The 12,905-nt window shown below is 39.8% G+C and overlaps 2 protein-coding genes across 3 annotated transcripts in view; one reads left to right on the top strand and one right to left on the bottom strand.

Annotated features, from left to right (window-relative positions):
* Nucleotides 1-2,670, top strand: part of ATF7IP (activating transcription factor 7 interacting protein) — a 74,974-nt gene extending 72,304 nt beyond the window's left edge. For both annotated transcript variants that reach the window (XM_065887313.1, XM_065887312.1), the window contains exons 13-14: nt 950-1,062; nt 2,248-2,670. In XM_065887313.1, the coding sequence (XP_065743385.1) occupies nt 950-1,062; nt 2,248-2,670 (536 nt within the window). The remainder of the gene's footprint in view (nt 1-949; nt 1,063-2,247) is intronic.
* Nucleotides 2,671-7,574: 4,904 nt separating this feature from the next.
* The window catches only part of PLBD1 (phospholipase B domain containing 1), a 76,238-nt gene continuing 70,907 nt past the window's right edge, over nt 7,575-12,905 (bottom strand). Inside the window, exons 9-11 of the mRNA XM_065887009.1 lie at nt 10,652-10,837; nt 9,865-9,971; nt 7,575-7,839 (exon numbers count right to left, since the gene is read on the bottom strand). Coding sequence (XP_065743081.1) covers nt 7,672-7,839; nt 9,865-9,971; nt 10,652-10,837 — 461 coding nt within the window. The 3' untranslated portion in view covers nt 7,575-7,671. The remainder of the gene's footprint in view (nt 7,840-9,864; nt 9,972-10,651; nt 10,838-12,905) is intronic.

Raw genomic sequence — 12,905 nt, 5'->3', positions numbered from 1 at the left:
AGATAACCATCATCCTTACTTACTTTCTGTTTTTCTGTATGGTTTTGCAATCTATATATGTATCACTAAAAATATTTAGTTTTGCAAAATTTAATAGCAAGGGCAAATCCAGCTGTTTAAAGAAACTTCAGTAATGCCATTATTAGGTGATGGCTTCTAGGAGAAAATAAACTAAGCAGAGTCTTTGGTTCACATTCTGGCTTCAGCTTTCTCAAGTTTACAAGAGCTTTCTCTGGGGAAATCAGTCAACTGTGTCATGAATGAATCCTGGGAAACTGGGCTCACCCCAGTCAGGGTACATGGTGGTACTGAATATATGGCAGGAATATGGTTGAGGCATGGGTGGCTTCTAAATTTTCTGCTTTTGTTGCCCTGATGTATGTCAGAAGAGTTTTCTGTTGGATGAAATGAGTATCCTCAGCTGATCAGCAGGGCATGGAAAGAAAGAGGAACCTCATTAACGCAAGGCAAGGGTAACCTCCCTGTCCTGGAGGCGGCGGCGATCCTTGTGAAGATAGCTTCAAGTTTTCTCTCTTTAGAGTCACACTGCTCCATTCTGACCTGTTTGCCTTGTACATGTCTACAGCTCCAGTGTTTCAGCGTTCTAGGATTTTCGGTTATAGTCCTTTTGGTAGGGACGGCATTTATTTCTCTCCTGTTCACTAAGTCTCCTGTTTTCCTCTTTCTTGATTTTCTCTCTCATTTGGGGAGCATATATCCTCCAGTGGCTACTTGAGGAAAAGTTCACAGAGGTAGATTTTATTTTGGTAGCTCGCATATGTGAGAATTTCTTTATCCTCATGCCCAAATAATACTTTAGCTGAGTATAGACTTATGGAAAAATAGAAATATTTTTCCCTTTGAATGGTGAAAACATCACTTTACTGACTTTAAGTGGTTAATTCAGTGTCATGGAATTCTAATTTTGTCACTGAATTTTCTTTTATAGGTGTTACACTTCGAGTGCCTCAAGCAACTACATACGTTGTCAACAACGGATTAACCCTGGGATCCACAGGGCCTCAGCTCACAGTGCATCACCGGCCACCACAGGTGCATACTGTAAGTGTGGGTGCTTGGTTTCACAAAATTCTCACCTGTAGAGCCGTCAAATATCGTTGCAGTTGGTACCTTTTTCTTTAAACTGGTTACATCAAAAGGAAATGACAGGTCTTCTGTGTCTCCAGCAGAAGTTTATTGAAGAAAATAGACCTTACCATTGTGAGCAAATGTTTGTAGGGAATGATGGTTGAGGATTACTGAGTTTGCTTGTGGTGGTGAACAGTGTATAAAAAGAGTCCACATCTGGGGCATGCAAAGTGAAATAGACCATTTTAAACTCATGGTTAAATTAAAAAGAGCATTTTGGAGTATTAAAAAGGATATTTTAAAAAGTATCTTTTCATGTTCTAACTTTAGTTTTTATTTAATACCTGTATTATAGGTATGGCCGCTAATGTACAGAGGGGTTGAGTAACCAGCCCAAGGTCATACGTCATACATTTTCGTCATCTGGCCTTAACTTACCTTTCCAAATGTGTATGTTCTTCTTCACATACCCGATATCTAGATAAAAGTTAATACTTGTTTTTGCCCATAAATCCCCTCACTTGCCTATCCCCATGCCCTCGCTCATGCTTTTACCTACTGGCAGAAAGGTCTGTGACTATTTCTACATTTCTAAATTCTATCTTTCACAGTCCAATATAAATGTCACCTTTTTCGTGCTGACCAAGGGAAAAAGAACATACATTCAGTGTTAAATGTGCTTACTTATAAGAATACGCTGCTGTCCTTATATGGGAAAGCAGTTTGAAAATGAAAGTAGAGTTGATACTCAAATTTTACATGATAGACTGCCACACGTTATTTAAAAATGTTATGTTATATTAAAATAAGTATCTGTAGTACAGATCATCAAATCATAAATTATCTTGTTAGAAGTAGATGCTTATTTCAGTTTTTATCAAGATGATGTTCCATCAGCAAGGGCTTTTGTTTCCCAAGGAAAACTCAGTATTTTAGACCTCAAACGTAGAGTGGGAGGAACCTTAGCTCTCATCGTGCGGGGCGTTACTGGTTACAAATCAACTAGAACTTGCCAGAAATGGCATGGGGTCTGGTGTCTCCCAGGGTCCTTGGTGTAAGGTGAAGCCCCTCTAAATGTTCTCTAGGATGCTGTGCTCTCCCTTCAGCAGCGGCCCTCTTCGTGGCCATTATAAACTGGCGTGCCTCTTCCTCCTCCAGGAGCCCCCCTCACGCCCTGTGCACCCGGCGCCTTTACCAGAAGCCCCGCAGCCGCAGCGCCTGCCCCCAGAGGCTGCCAGCACATCTCCGCCTCAGAAGCCGCACTTGAAGTTAGCCCGGGTGCAGAGTCAAAACGGCATTGTGCTGTCCTGGAGCGTCCTCGAGGTGGACAGGAGCTGTGCCGCCGTCGACAGCTACCATCTGTATGCTTACCACGAGGAGCCCAGTGCCACTGTGCCCTCCCAGTGGAAGAAGATTGGAGAAGTAAAGGCGCTTCCCTTGCCCATGGCATGCACTCTCACCCAGTTTGTATCTGGAAGCAAATACTACTTTGCAGTACGAGCCAAGGACATTTATGGACGTTTTGGACCTTTCTGTGATCCTCAGTCAACGGATGTGATCTCTTCTTCCCAGAGCAGTTAAACCTTGGGGCCTTTATCTCTTCCTCCTTCTTCAAAAGTTCCACATTTGGGTCTCGCTTTAATCTTGTGCATGATACCCACTGTAAAATCCACACTGTGCAGGATTTCTTGGACAGATGTGTATATACATTACATTTGTTTATAATCAGAATAAACTCAGCCCATAAAGCAGAACCTTTTCCTGAACAATTCACGCTTCAAGGGTTTGAAATGTAAATGTGCACCTTGCTTTAGTTTTGAGGCTGGGGTATATGTGTGGGTGTTTGTGCTTTTCTGTATTTATATGTTTATTGCAGTGGAATCTCCCATTTTCATTCTCAAATTTACCTCTCTTCCAGTGTGAAGTAAGTAGATCAAAGGATTTGACGTATGTATCTGGCATGATTCTGCTTCTCAGAGATCTGTAGGTTCATAGATAAATGATTTAAACTGAATCTAAATGGAACCCAAAGAAAAAATAAAAAGCAAAATGGTTAAATAGTTTAATTTGAACACAGGAAAGGATCTGTTCATCTTTTCTCTTGTCTCTTCTGGGTTGTCAGTTAGATGAAAAAGATCTGCAATGGGCCCTCCCTTTTCTAATCTGGTTTTTCCATTTATTTTGTGCCTTAAAGATTAACGACAAAAGTAAACAGGGCCATTTGTCCATTATTATTTACTCTTCCCTGACAGCCTTTCACCCTCATTTCTCCTTTATCTCCACCAAACGTAGCACATCTCCCTCAAGTAAATTTTAGACCAAGCCTTTTATAAATAGTCTCATCAGTGACGTCACTACATTTAACTCCAAAAATTTGACTTGCTCTTTTCTTCCAAGAATATAAATGCTTTTTATTTTTGCACCACGTTGTGTAAGAAAATTTTCCTTCAAATATATTTTGGTATCTGTGTTGCACAAGGTTTTAGAGATGATGAAAGCAATTCTAGTTTACCTTATCACCCAAAGCATAGTATTCTTTCAAAGGAAATAAATAGTAAAATTCACAAAATACAGTGAGTAAACTATCAAAGGGAAAGCTCCATTTCTTCTTTATTCTCCTGTCATTCTTCCTGTCTTAATCTTTTAACTTTGTTTTGATGGTGCTAAGTTTTGTCTGATTTACTGTATGTCAGCTTTGGATAGGATTTTTTAAAGTATATCCTTTGGAGTCATTTTATGTAACAATTAGATATAACTTCTGTGCATCTCTGTTCTTCTTCAAAGTTTTAATCAAGTTCAGCTTAGGTCATGGATTTTCATTATGAGTGCCAGCTATACGTGGTATCAGGTACATGTTTGAGTGTAGATAGCTTAAGACAGGAGAGGTGGTGTAATTTGGGGGGTGAGAGCGTGGTTGGCCATACGTGGAAAGGAATTTGTGGAGTTTGTGAAACAAATTTTCAAGTCATCTTCCCATACCATATTTGAATTCATACTCCTACCTTCTTAAATAAGTTAGTCATTAATTTTTCCTGGAATTATAAGCAGGAGCTATGGCTTCAATATTAATGCTGCTTTGTTTGCAACTTCGGTGGCTTGTAATAAGGAAACATTCTAGTTGTAAAGAAACTCTTTAGAGACTTTTACCGGTCAGTGTACTGTCATGTTGGGTGTGAAGTCTGATTGATGCTGAAGAAAGCCTACAGATTGCCAAAAGTAAATCCAAAATCTTCCTTTTGCTTTCAGAAAATGAGACCACAATAAGAATTAAAGTTTCCACTAATTGTATTTGCCAACCAACTATGCAGACGTTACTCATTCTAGTACTAATGATGATGGTAAAGAAGTTGCCAATGTCATGCCAATGAAACTTTAAAGGGAGAAATTGATGATCTTCTAGATGTGTGTGAGCACCTATCTTATATCTGCATGTATATATGTTTTTACCTGCAATGGTTGCAGTGTTGATTATGTGTTCAAGATCATTCCTGTCTACAGAATAGAAAGCCCACGTTCAAAATTGTTCTTTATTGACCGGTTTTGTGGTCACTTGATGATAATTTGCTTACCTAGCCTAGAAAGGTGCCCTTGGTGAACGTTTTTTATTTATATTTACTAATCCTTTTTTTTTTTTTTTTAAAGCTTTCATAGCATTATATAATCAGGTGAAGAAAGCCCAGTAGAATGAGAATATTATTTTAGCCTATATTGTGTCATTTCTGTCAGAGAAAAAAAATACTTAAATAGTAACCCTAAAAATAAATTTTCTACAGTAAAATAAAACTTTATTACAGGTGGTGGAGGGAAGGTACAAAGAGAAATTGTGATTATTTGAGGGAAAAGATATTATGAGATGGTCTCCTTCAGTTAGCCTGCCATGGGATTTATAGGCAGCAGCTGTATTGGAGTTACTTATGGGTGCTAGGCTAGAACTCTAGGCTTTTATTTGGGGCAGGTTTTCATGTTGAGGAGTACTTTCTTTTTGTTTGGTTTGTTTCTTTGGGGACAGAGAATGGAGGACTCAACTAGAAATAGCTACTGGTTACAGATTTTTTTAATAGCAGTTCACACTCCATGGTACCTTTTTTTATTTCACAGTATCTATCTTTTCACAGAGTGTTATAAATAAACTTGATAATCCCATTTTGGGAATGCAAGTTTGCTACCTTTTTAGCCTGACAATACTTGTGTAAGTATTGCCTTATTGGAAATCCTGGAAACTTCTGATACTTCAGCCTGAAATACAGGATGTTTATATGACATTTAAAGGTAACTGTGATGTTTGTTACTCTCTACTTTGCACTTTGTCAGAGTAATCTTCACCCTGTTTTAAGTGTAAGCCTCACATTTTAAAATTATGTTCTTGCCAGTAAAATTTATAAATTACATACAAAGACATCTGTTGTTAACAGGTAACTTTATGACGTAACTATATCCCTCTATTTCTCTGGACTCACTTTTTAAAATATGCAGAAAACTGTGTGCTGTTTAACACAGTAGAAGTTTATGAGAGAAGTGAAGAGTAGAGCGCTTTCTTCCTTGAGAAGTGAGTGTTTATTGGGATACCATTTGCCTCACAGAGAGGTGTTCCCCACTCTCCTGACCCCCATTGCCAGATAGTAAATGAAAGGTTTAATTGAAAAAAATGACCTAAAGCAAGGAGCTTGGAATCTTAGGACCATCTGTCGGCAGAACTCCTTAGGTGGGCCGCACCACACAGTTCTCTTGCTGTATTGGATTAAGTGTTGACGTAGTTTTTTTTGTTTGCTCATTTGCTTACACTTTCAAAATGATCATTTACGCAGCAAGCTGTTAATACTGCATACACTTTTGTCTTATTCTGCGAATTTTCCAGTACTGTACAAGATTAAGAAAATAATGCCTGTGGTATCCTCCTCTCTCACTTTTATACACTGTGATCTTAGCACAGTAGGTTACGGCAGACACTTCCAAGTGTTCTCCGGGACTTTCCTTCTTGGGCTATTTCAGTATCCTATGATTTATTCATTACTTTAGCTTTATCATTGGCCTGTTTTATTTTAATTTCCAGAAATACCATGTCCCAGTATTAGATTATTGAAAATAACTCTATCTAAAACCACTGTATGATTCTGCCTGCCTTACTATTTACTGGGCAAATGAAGCTCCCTCCCCTTTTTAAAATTCTGGGACAAAAAAAAGAAAAAGATTAGAACAATTCCTATAAGGTGTTTTGTTAGTGCGGCAGGTTTACCCAATTCCTAAAACTTATTCCCCTTGAGCCAGCCAGTGGGGAGGGACAGGATAATACAAATACATGCTTTGTCTTCTGGTCAAATTATTTTATCATGCTAAATAAGTTTTTCATTTTTTTTTTTATTTGTAGAGTCAGTTAATACCCATCATTTATATTTAATTGCCATCTTTTAAAAACATTTTGTTTGTAAATAAGGTAACTGGGCAATCAAACACCTTTTGGGAAATCCTGGCTTTAGTGTTTTATCAACCATTTCAAATTTAAATATAAAAATAATTCCTTTGTAGTAAACTTGCATCCTGATTTTTCTTTATTGCAGTTGAAAGTGTAAATAATAAGACAATGTAAGACCTTCCTAATGTCTAATAGCAACTGGGCTATAGCAAGTTGCCCTATTTTTATTAGGCTTTGAAGGTTTTTGTGGGGGTTTTTCTTTTTTAAATGTACAGTAGAGTGTTGTCTGTATAAGTGTTAACTGTAGTGGGATTTTGTTCAGCAAGCCTGAAATTTATACTTTGAAATAAACTGCTGGGTTTTTCACATCCTGTGTACTCTGATTCATTCTGATTGTTCTCAGCCCTTGTGTGTCTTTGTTTTTTCTTTTGGGAGTCTTTCACCTTGTTGAGAGTCACTGTTACACTGTTCAGCATGGCTCGTTTAACTTAAACTTGCCAGCACCACGGCACTCAAACCACATATAGTTCTCCAGCTTTGAAAGAAAAGTTTGTTATGCAGAGTTGCTCCCAGATTAGCTATGCTGCTTTTAACTAACGGGAGACAACATTAACGTTTGCTGTATTATGTGCCTATCCTGCGCCAGAAAAAGACCCAGCTGTTGCTTCCTAATGACCAGAAAAAGAACACTATTGGAGTATTCCTATTGCAGGTCCCAGCACCCCCTAGAGCTCTGTCATCAAGCACATCCAGCTGGGAGAAGGGGAAAGAGCATGAGCAGTACAGGCTGTTAGGGGCCAGGCCTGGAAAGAGTCCACTCGCGAGAACTCCGCCACGTGGCACAGCTGCCCAAGGCAGCCTGGGAGGTGCGGTCTGTGGGGCCAGGCTTAAAAGCAGAGGATGGATTTTGGTGAGCGAGGGAGTAGCTGCTACCATACTTTCTTGTGTATAAGCTTGTGTGCTAAAACGGTCTTGTCGTTCACCGTATGTAATGTTTTCTTCTACAGTGCTCTACCCTATGGTAAATGCTTGTTTTAAACATGACAAAATTGGCAGTGAAAAATGAAATTGATGATAGACTGGATTGAATATATTTTAAGACTAAGTCTGAATGGGAAAACGTAGTTAAAATAGTGCCCTTTGTATCTCATCTCCCTCCATTTCATGTCAAGTTACAGAATTGGTTTCATGGTAATAAAATCAAAGTTGTAGGCCTCTGGCATGCCCTCATGGAGAGTTTTGTTGAAACGGCTCCAGTGAAAAACAGGGAGGCCACCTTGTACTGTGGGCCCACTAATGGCATAGGCTGTGTACGCGGACGCCAGGTGGATATCTGCCACCTGCAAAGAGAGGAGAGGGGGACATTTTAGGAAACCGCTGGGCAAAAGCTAGACGACATCCCTGCTGTACTTGTCGCTCCTGCTCCTCGTCCAAAGGCACAATATTAGCTCCCCTTAAAGTGGAATCTTACAGGCTTCCACAGGAACGTTCTTCTGCATCCATCCGGCATTCAAATGTGCGCTGACCAGTAGAAGCGTGTTAAGCGAACCGCCAAAAGTGTGAGACCTGGAATCAGGTTACTCACGTTTGGAATTCTAGCTCCAAAACGTATTTTGACTCCGCTTTCTCATTTGTAAAAAACTCTGCTTCATAGAAGAGTTGTCATAAGGATTAATGAGAGCAAATACTTGAAGCAGTGCCTAGACTAGATTAATTCCTCAGGAAAAGTTGTTATGAATCAGGGCACTAACGAGCATTAAAGTAGAAGGAACTTGATGAAAAGTGAGGTCCGTGGTTCTTAAAAACACTTGAACATTGGGTAGCAGCAGATCTTAAGCCTAGAGGGGAAAGCAGGAAACGTCTCATAACTTCTGGTTTTCCTCATATTCAAAATGGCTCAAGAGAAATGATATTTTTAAAGTATATGCTTCAACAGAGACTTTTTTGATGAAAAATTGGCAGGCTCTTGTCTCCTGAAGAAAGTAAAATTTGGCAGATGGAAGCTTGACTTGGGCTCTCCCCAGTTCAAGTAATTCTCTTTGTGTGTTCTGGAATGGATATAACGCTTTTCACACACTTTACTGAATGTTTGCAAATGCCATTAAAAAGAAATAAATGCAAAAGCATTCACTGGGGCTTCACGTGTGCCAGGCTCGCTACATCCACTAAATTTTTCTTACACAACATTTTGAGAGTCATTAAGGCTAAAGCTTGGCTCAAACTATTCTAAGGCATCTTCTGTTTAGACATTAAGCTGATAGAAAAAATAATGTATGGGGGGGTTGGCATTCTTACAGTTATCAGAGCTTCAGATAGAACAGTTAACTCCACTTGTAACAGATTTCTTCTAGAATTTAGGACTGGAGATGCAAATGAAAAGACATATGCCCAAGCCAAAAGTGCAAAAGGATGTGGTAGAATGATTCCTTCCACCAACTGAATGGCTAACTCACAACCCTGGACATCCCAAATCCTGGTAAATTTTTAACTAACTAGCTCTCTGAGGGAAAAAGACCCCTATTTGTAGTGTTTGCTGATTTCCATGATGTAAATATTCCACCACTTCAAGCTATCGACTTGGTGTCAACTATTTTAACAGCTGGTTCTCACAAGCCTATATGAGTGGGCTTCAGCCCCACTGCAAACTTCTTATTACCTATACTGTGAGACACATTACGGCACTTAACAATTCTAGCATAGTGAAAAGTCTTTACTGCTTGAGCATCTGGTCCAATACTTGTTCCTTCAGCTACATTCAATTCCTGTGTAACGTGAAATCACACTGCTCTCAGTATGTTCTTTGGACTTTGGGCCGGTCTGGTAAACCTTAAAACCTCCACAATATCACCATCATCATCGTCATGACTGTGTACATTTACAAACAACGCACTCAGTACTGTTGTGAACAGTTTATAGCTATTAAGTGTGGATTCTTCACAACAACCCTTGAGGCAAGTACTCTTATTTCCATTTTTCGGATGAGGAAACAGAAGCATAAAAGATTATGTGGTTTACAGCTGAGTGGCCGAGCAGGAACTGGAAGTTAGGCAATAGGACCTACCACCAGAATCTCTGAAAAAGCTGATTCCTGAATTGAGTTTGTGTCTAGAGACATTATTGTGTTTTATGCCACAAAAACCTCTGCAGCTCTGCCTTTGAAAAGGCCTAGGTACTGGTAGAAATTAAATCCCAAAACCAGTAACGACTGGATGGGAGGGGAGTTTGGGGGAGAACGGATACATGTTACGTATGGCCGAGTCACGTTGCTGTACGCCTGAAACTACTGCAGCACTGTTAACTGGCTGGACTCCAGTATAAAACAAAAAGTTAAAAAAAAAAAAACCAAACCACCAATGGCGTGTTACCTTGGTGTCATAGCAACCTCCAGGACTTGGATTAAGTGAGTTCAGGTCCTGTCGGCAGCAGATGGTATTGCAGGGATCGCCGTTACTGTAAGTATCGTTCTTGTAATCTAGGAAACAGTGATGGGGAAAAGCGTGAGCACCGACCATTCTGAGATCCACTTATCCACAGTAAACTGGACCTGTTAAAGCCTAGATGATCAGAGCGTATACCCCAGAGACCTCCTCGGCCCAGCCTGCTCCCATATACAGAAGTCACCTCCGACTTGTACTGGGAAGAGGCAACCGCCAAGTCCCCTGCTCCAGGCTCAGCCTGGTCTCAAGGACCTTGCACAGTGAAGAATTGGATGGAAGAAAGGTAACAGAGGACAAATATACCTACATTTTTTTTAACAAAATAAATACAAATCTGACTCGATACTGTTCATCAAAAATAAAGTATTTATGAATAATTGCTGTTTTAGTAGCTGCTTTTCTCCTTGGAAGGAAATCTGTGTTTGCGACGGTAGGGTAAAAAAAAGTACCCTACGTGGGTTTTTTCTTCTGTGTTTTACATATAACTTTTTCAGTAAAAAAGAAATGTAGAATCTTCTTCCCTACCATTTTTATAAAAGAGGACAAAATTCTATTTGTTGTGTATATAATATGCATAGTATCAACTGAATACTAAATAATTCAATAACTTCTTATAATTCCTTCTAGTACAGAGATGATAAAATGACATGGATTCTTTATCCATGGGGAAGAAAAGGAGTTCTGAAGAATGATTCCTGAGAAATGTGCTACGTACTGTTGTAGCGCATGATATACTTCATGGATTCCATATCAGTCACTTTCCCTTGGTCACGCCGGAAGATTTTGGCTCGTGAAGCCAGATCGTAAGAGTAGTCCAAACCCAGCTTCTTCACCAACATTGGATAGCCGCTCCAGTTGTAGATTTTTTCATGGAAAGGAATGTTGTAGGAGGGCCAGTAGCCTAATTTGGAATGGAAGGGAGGGAAGGGTGGGATGGACAGGGAGGAAGACAGAAGAGAGAGGAAACCAAAGAAATGTTATTCGTGGTACTTTCTTTTGAAAATTGGCACAGCTGTGTAATTACAAAATGATACTACATAGAAAATAATGACTGTGAACCCTGGCAATCAAACAGATCCTTTGACATTTACAGACTCGGTAGACCTCTAGATTATTCCATGAGGGGAAGAAAAGCATCAGGGTTCTTTGGGTTTTCACCCCAAATTCTTAAAGCAGTCTGTTAAGCAGAAGATTATCTGAATTCTAGGCTCAGGGTTGAATAACTAGACCTTAGGCAGTTAACCTCATTCCCCCAACCCCCTTTTTTTTAGCAGGAGGGGGGAAAGGAAGAGTTCATAATGTGAGGGGAATGGAGATGGTCTTTACGGTTCCAGTAGGCATTTAACTCCTCTGACGCTCGACATTCATAAAGGCTCAGCTTCATTCAGAGCTTCAGTGTGCCAACGACACTAGGTGTCAAACATGTGACACACCTTTAGTAAAATCAACATTTCGGGAATAGCTCAGATTACAGTGGCCTAGGGTATTGCCTATAGGACAGTCAACCTTCAGCATTCGGGGATTAATTCCCACTCCCATATTCTCTTAGCCCTTGTCTGCCTTTTTCCCTTCTTACTGTTTTATAGGATCCCCTACTCGGGGGTGAACTTATTAAGAGAAAACAAATGACAAGACATTCAACCTTGCTGATTCTGGGGCACAGAGCCAGCATCAGGAAGAAGTGAGATAAAGACAACATTGAAAGTGCAGGCTAAAAGTCACATTTATTATTGCAGTGTACCTAGGTTATACAACTTGGGAGTTAGAGTGCCTGGACCTTCAGCCTGGTCCTGCCATTATTAGGTATGTGACCTTACACGACTTTTTTAACCTCTTTGTGCCTCCGTCTATAAAATGTGAACAATGATAGTACTTACCTTATAAGGATCATTGTGAGTGTTAACTGAGTTCAAACAGATGGAGTAGCTTACAACAGGGTCTGGTACTTGGTAAGCACTAGATGAATATTAACTTTTATAATTATAGTTCTCTATGTGAATAGCTCAAATGAATAATAAAAATGGCCACTTTATACTTCACATTTTCATAAAGCTTCATGACTAAAAAAAGATTTAAAATAGAGTATCTTATATAACACCACAATACCTGCTGATGTATAAATATTACATCCCTCCTTCTAAAGGAAGAAACAGAGGTTCAGAGAGGTCGAATGCCTTCCTGCTGACTAAAATCACCCAGGGCTTCTATCGGCGTATCACAGCTGCTTCCAAATACTAGGAGGTTTGCGGGACTTTTTTTTTTTTTTTTAATGGCTATATGATATTGCTTAATTATTTAGGAAAATCCCATGTTTCTTTCTGAGCCTTTCTTCCCTCACAGTAAGATGGTAACAAAACTACTTATCTGGAAATATGTTATGAAGGTCAAACAAAGGAATGTAAGTAAAAGGTATGTCAAGTATATAGGAGACACTCAATGAATTTAACTCTGTGTTCTTCTTGCCTCTGGGGGAAAACAAAACAAAACTACAGAAAGATCAGCATCAGCTTGTTTTAGTCCCAGGGTAGATTTCTTCATGGGATCTAGGAATGGGATTGCAAAGAACCTGAATCTACCAGCATATAATCAGCGGCTTCCTATTATTATCAGGCTCTTAGAACCAAGTCAGACAGCTAGGTTCTCAGTTTTGAACTGCCATGCCAACCAAGTAGCCACCTAATGATCTGACTTCTCAGGTGCATTTTCCAGCAAGAAGAGGAGGTAGGTCCGCTACTTGGTGGCATCTGATCTTCTTGAAGTTTCCACCTTAATTAATTCTGTTTTATGCACATTATATGCCTTTAGCTGGCAGGAGCCACCCTGGAGTGAGGCGGTTCCCTCTGGGTGTCGTTACAAAATGGATTCGAGGACCTGGGAAATGAAGGACCGGCCCTGATCCCCAGGATCCATACCGTGTCTTGGTTCTGTTCCTTCTCATCTCTCAGCTGATCTATTTCAACAGTTTCCTA

The sequence above is a fragment of the Phocoena phocoena genome, chromosome 11 (genome assembly GCF_963924675.1).
Source record: "Phocoena phocoena chromosome 11, mPhoPho1.1, whole genome shotgun sequence".
Classification (NCBI taxonomy): Eukaryota; Metazoa; Chordata; class Mammalia; order Artiodactyla; family Phocoenidae; genus Phocoena; species Phocoena phocoena.
The sequence above is the reverse complement of the archived record's forward strand: the minus strand, read 5'-3'. Positions and strand labels throughout refer to the sequence as shown.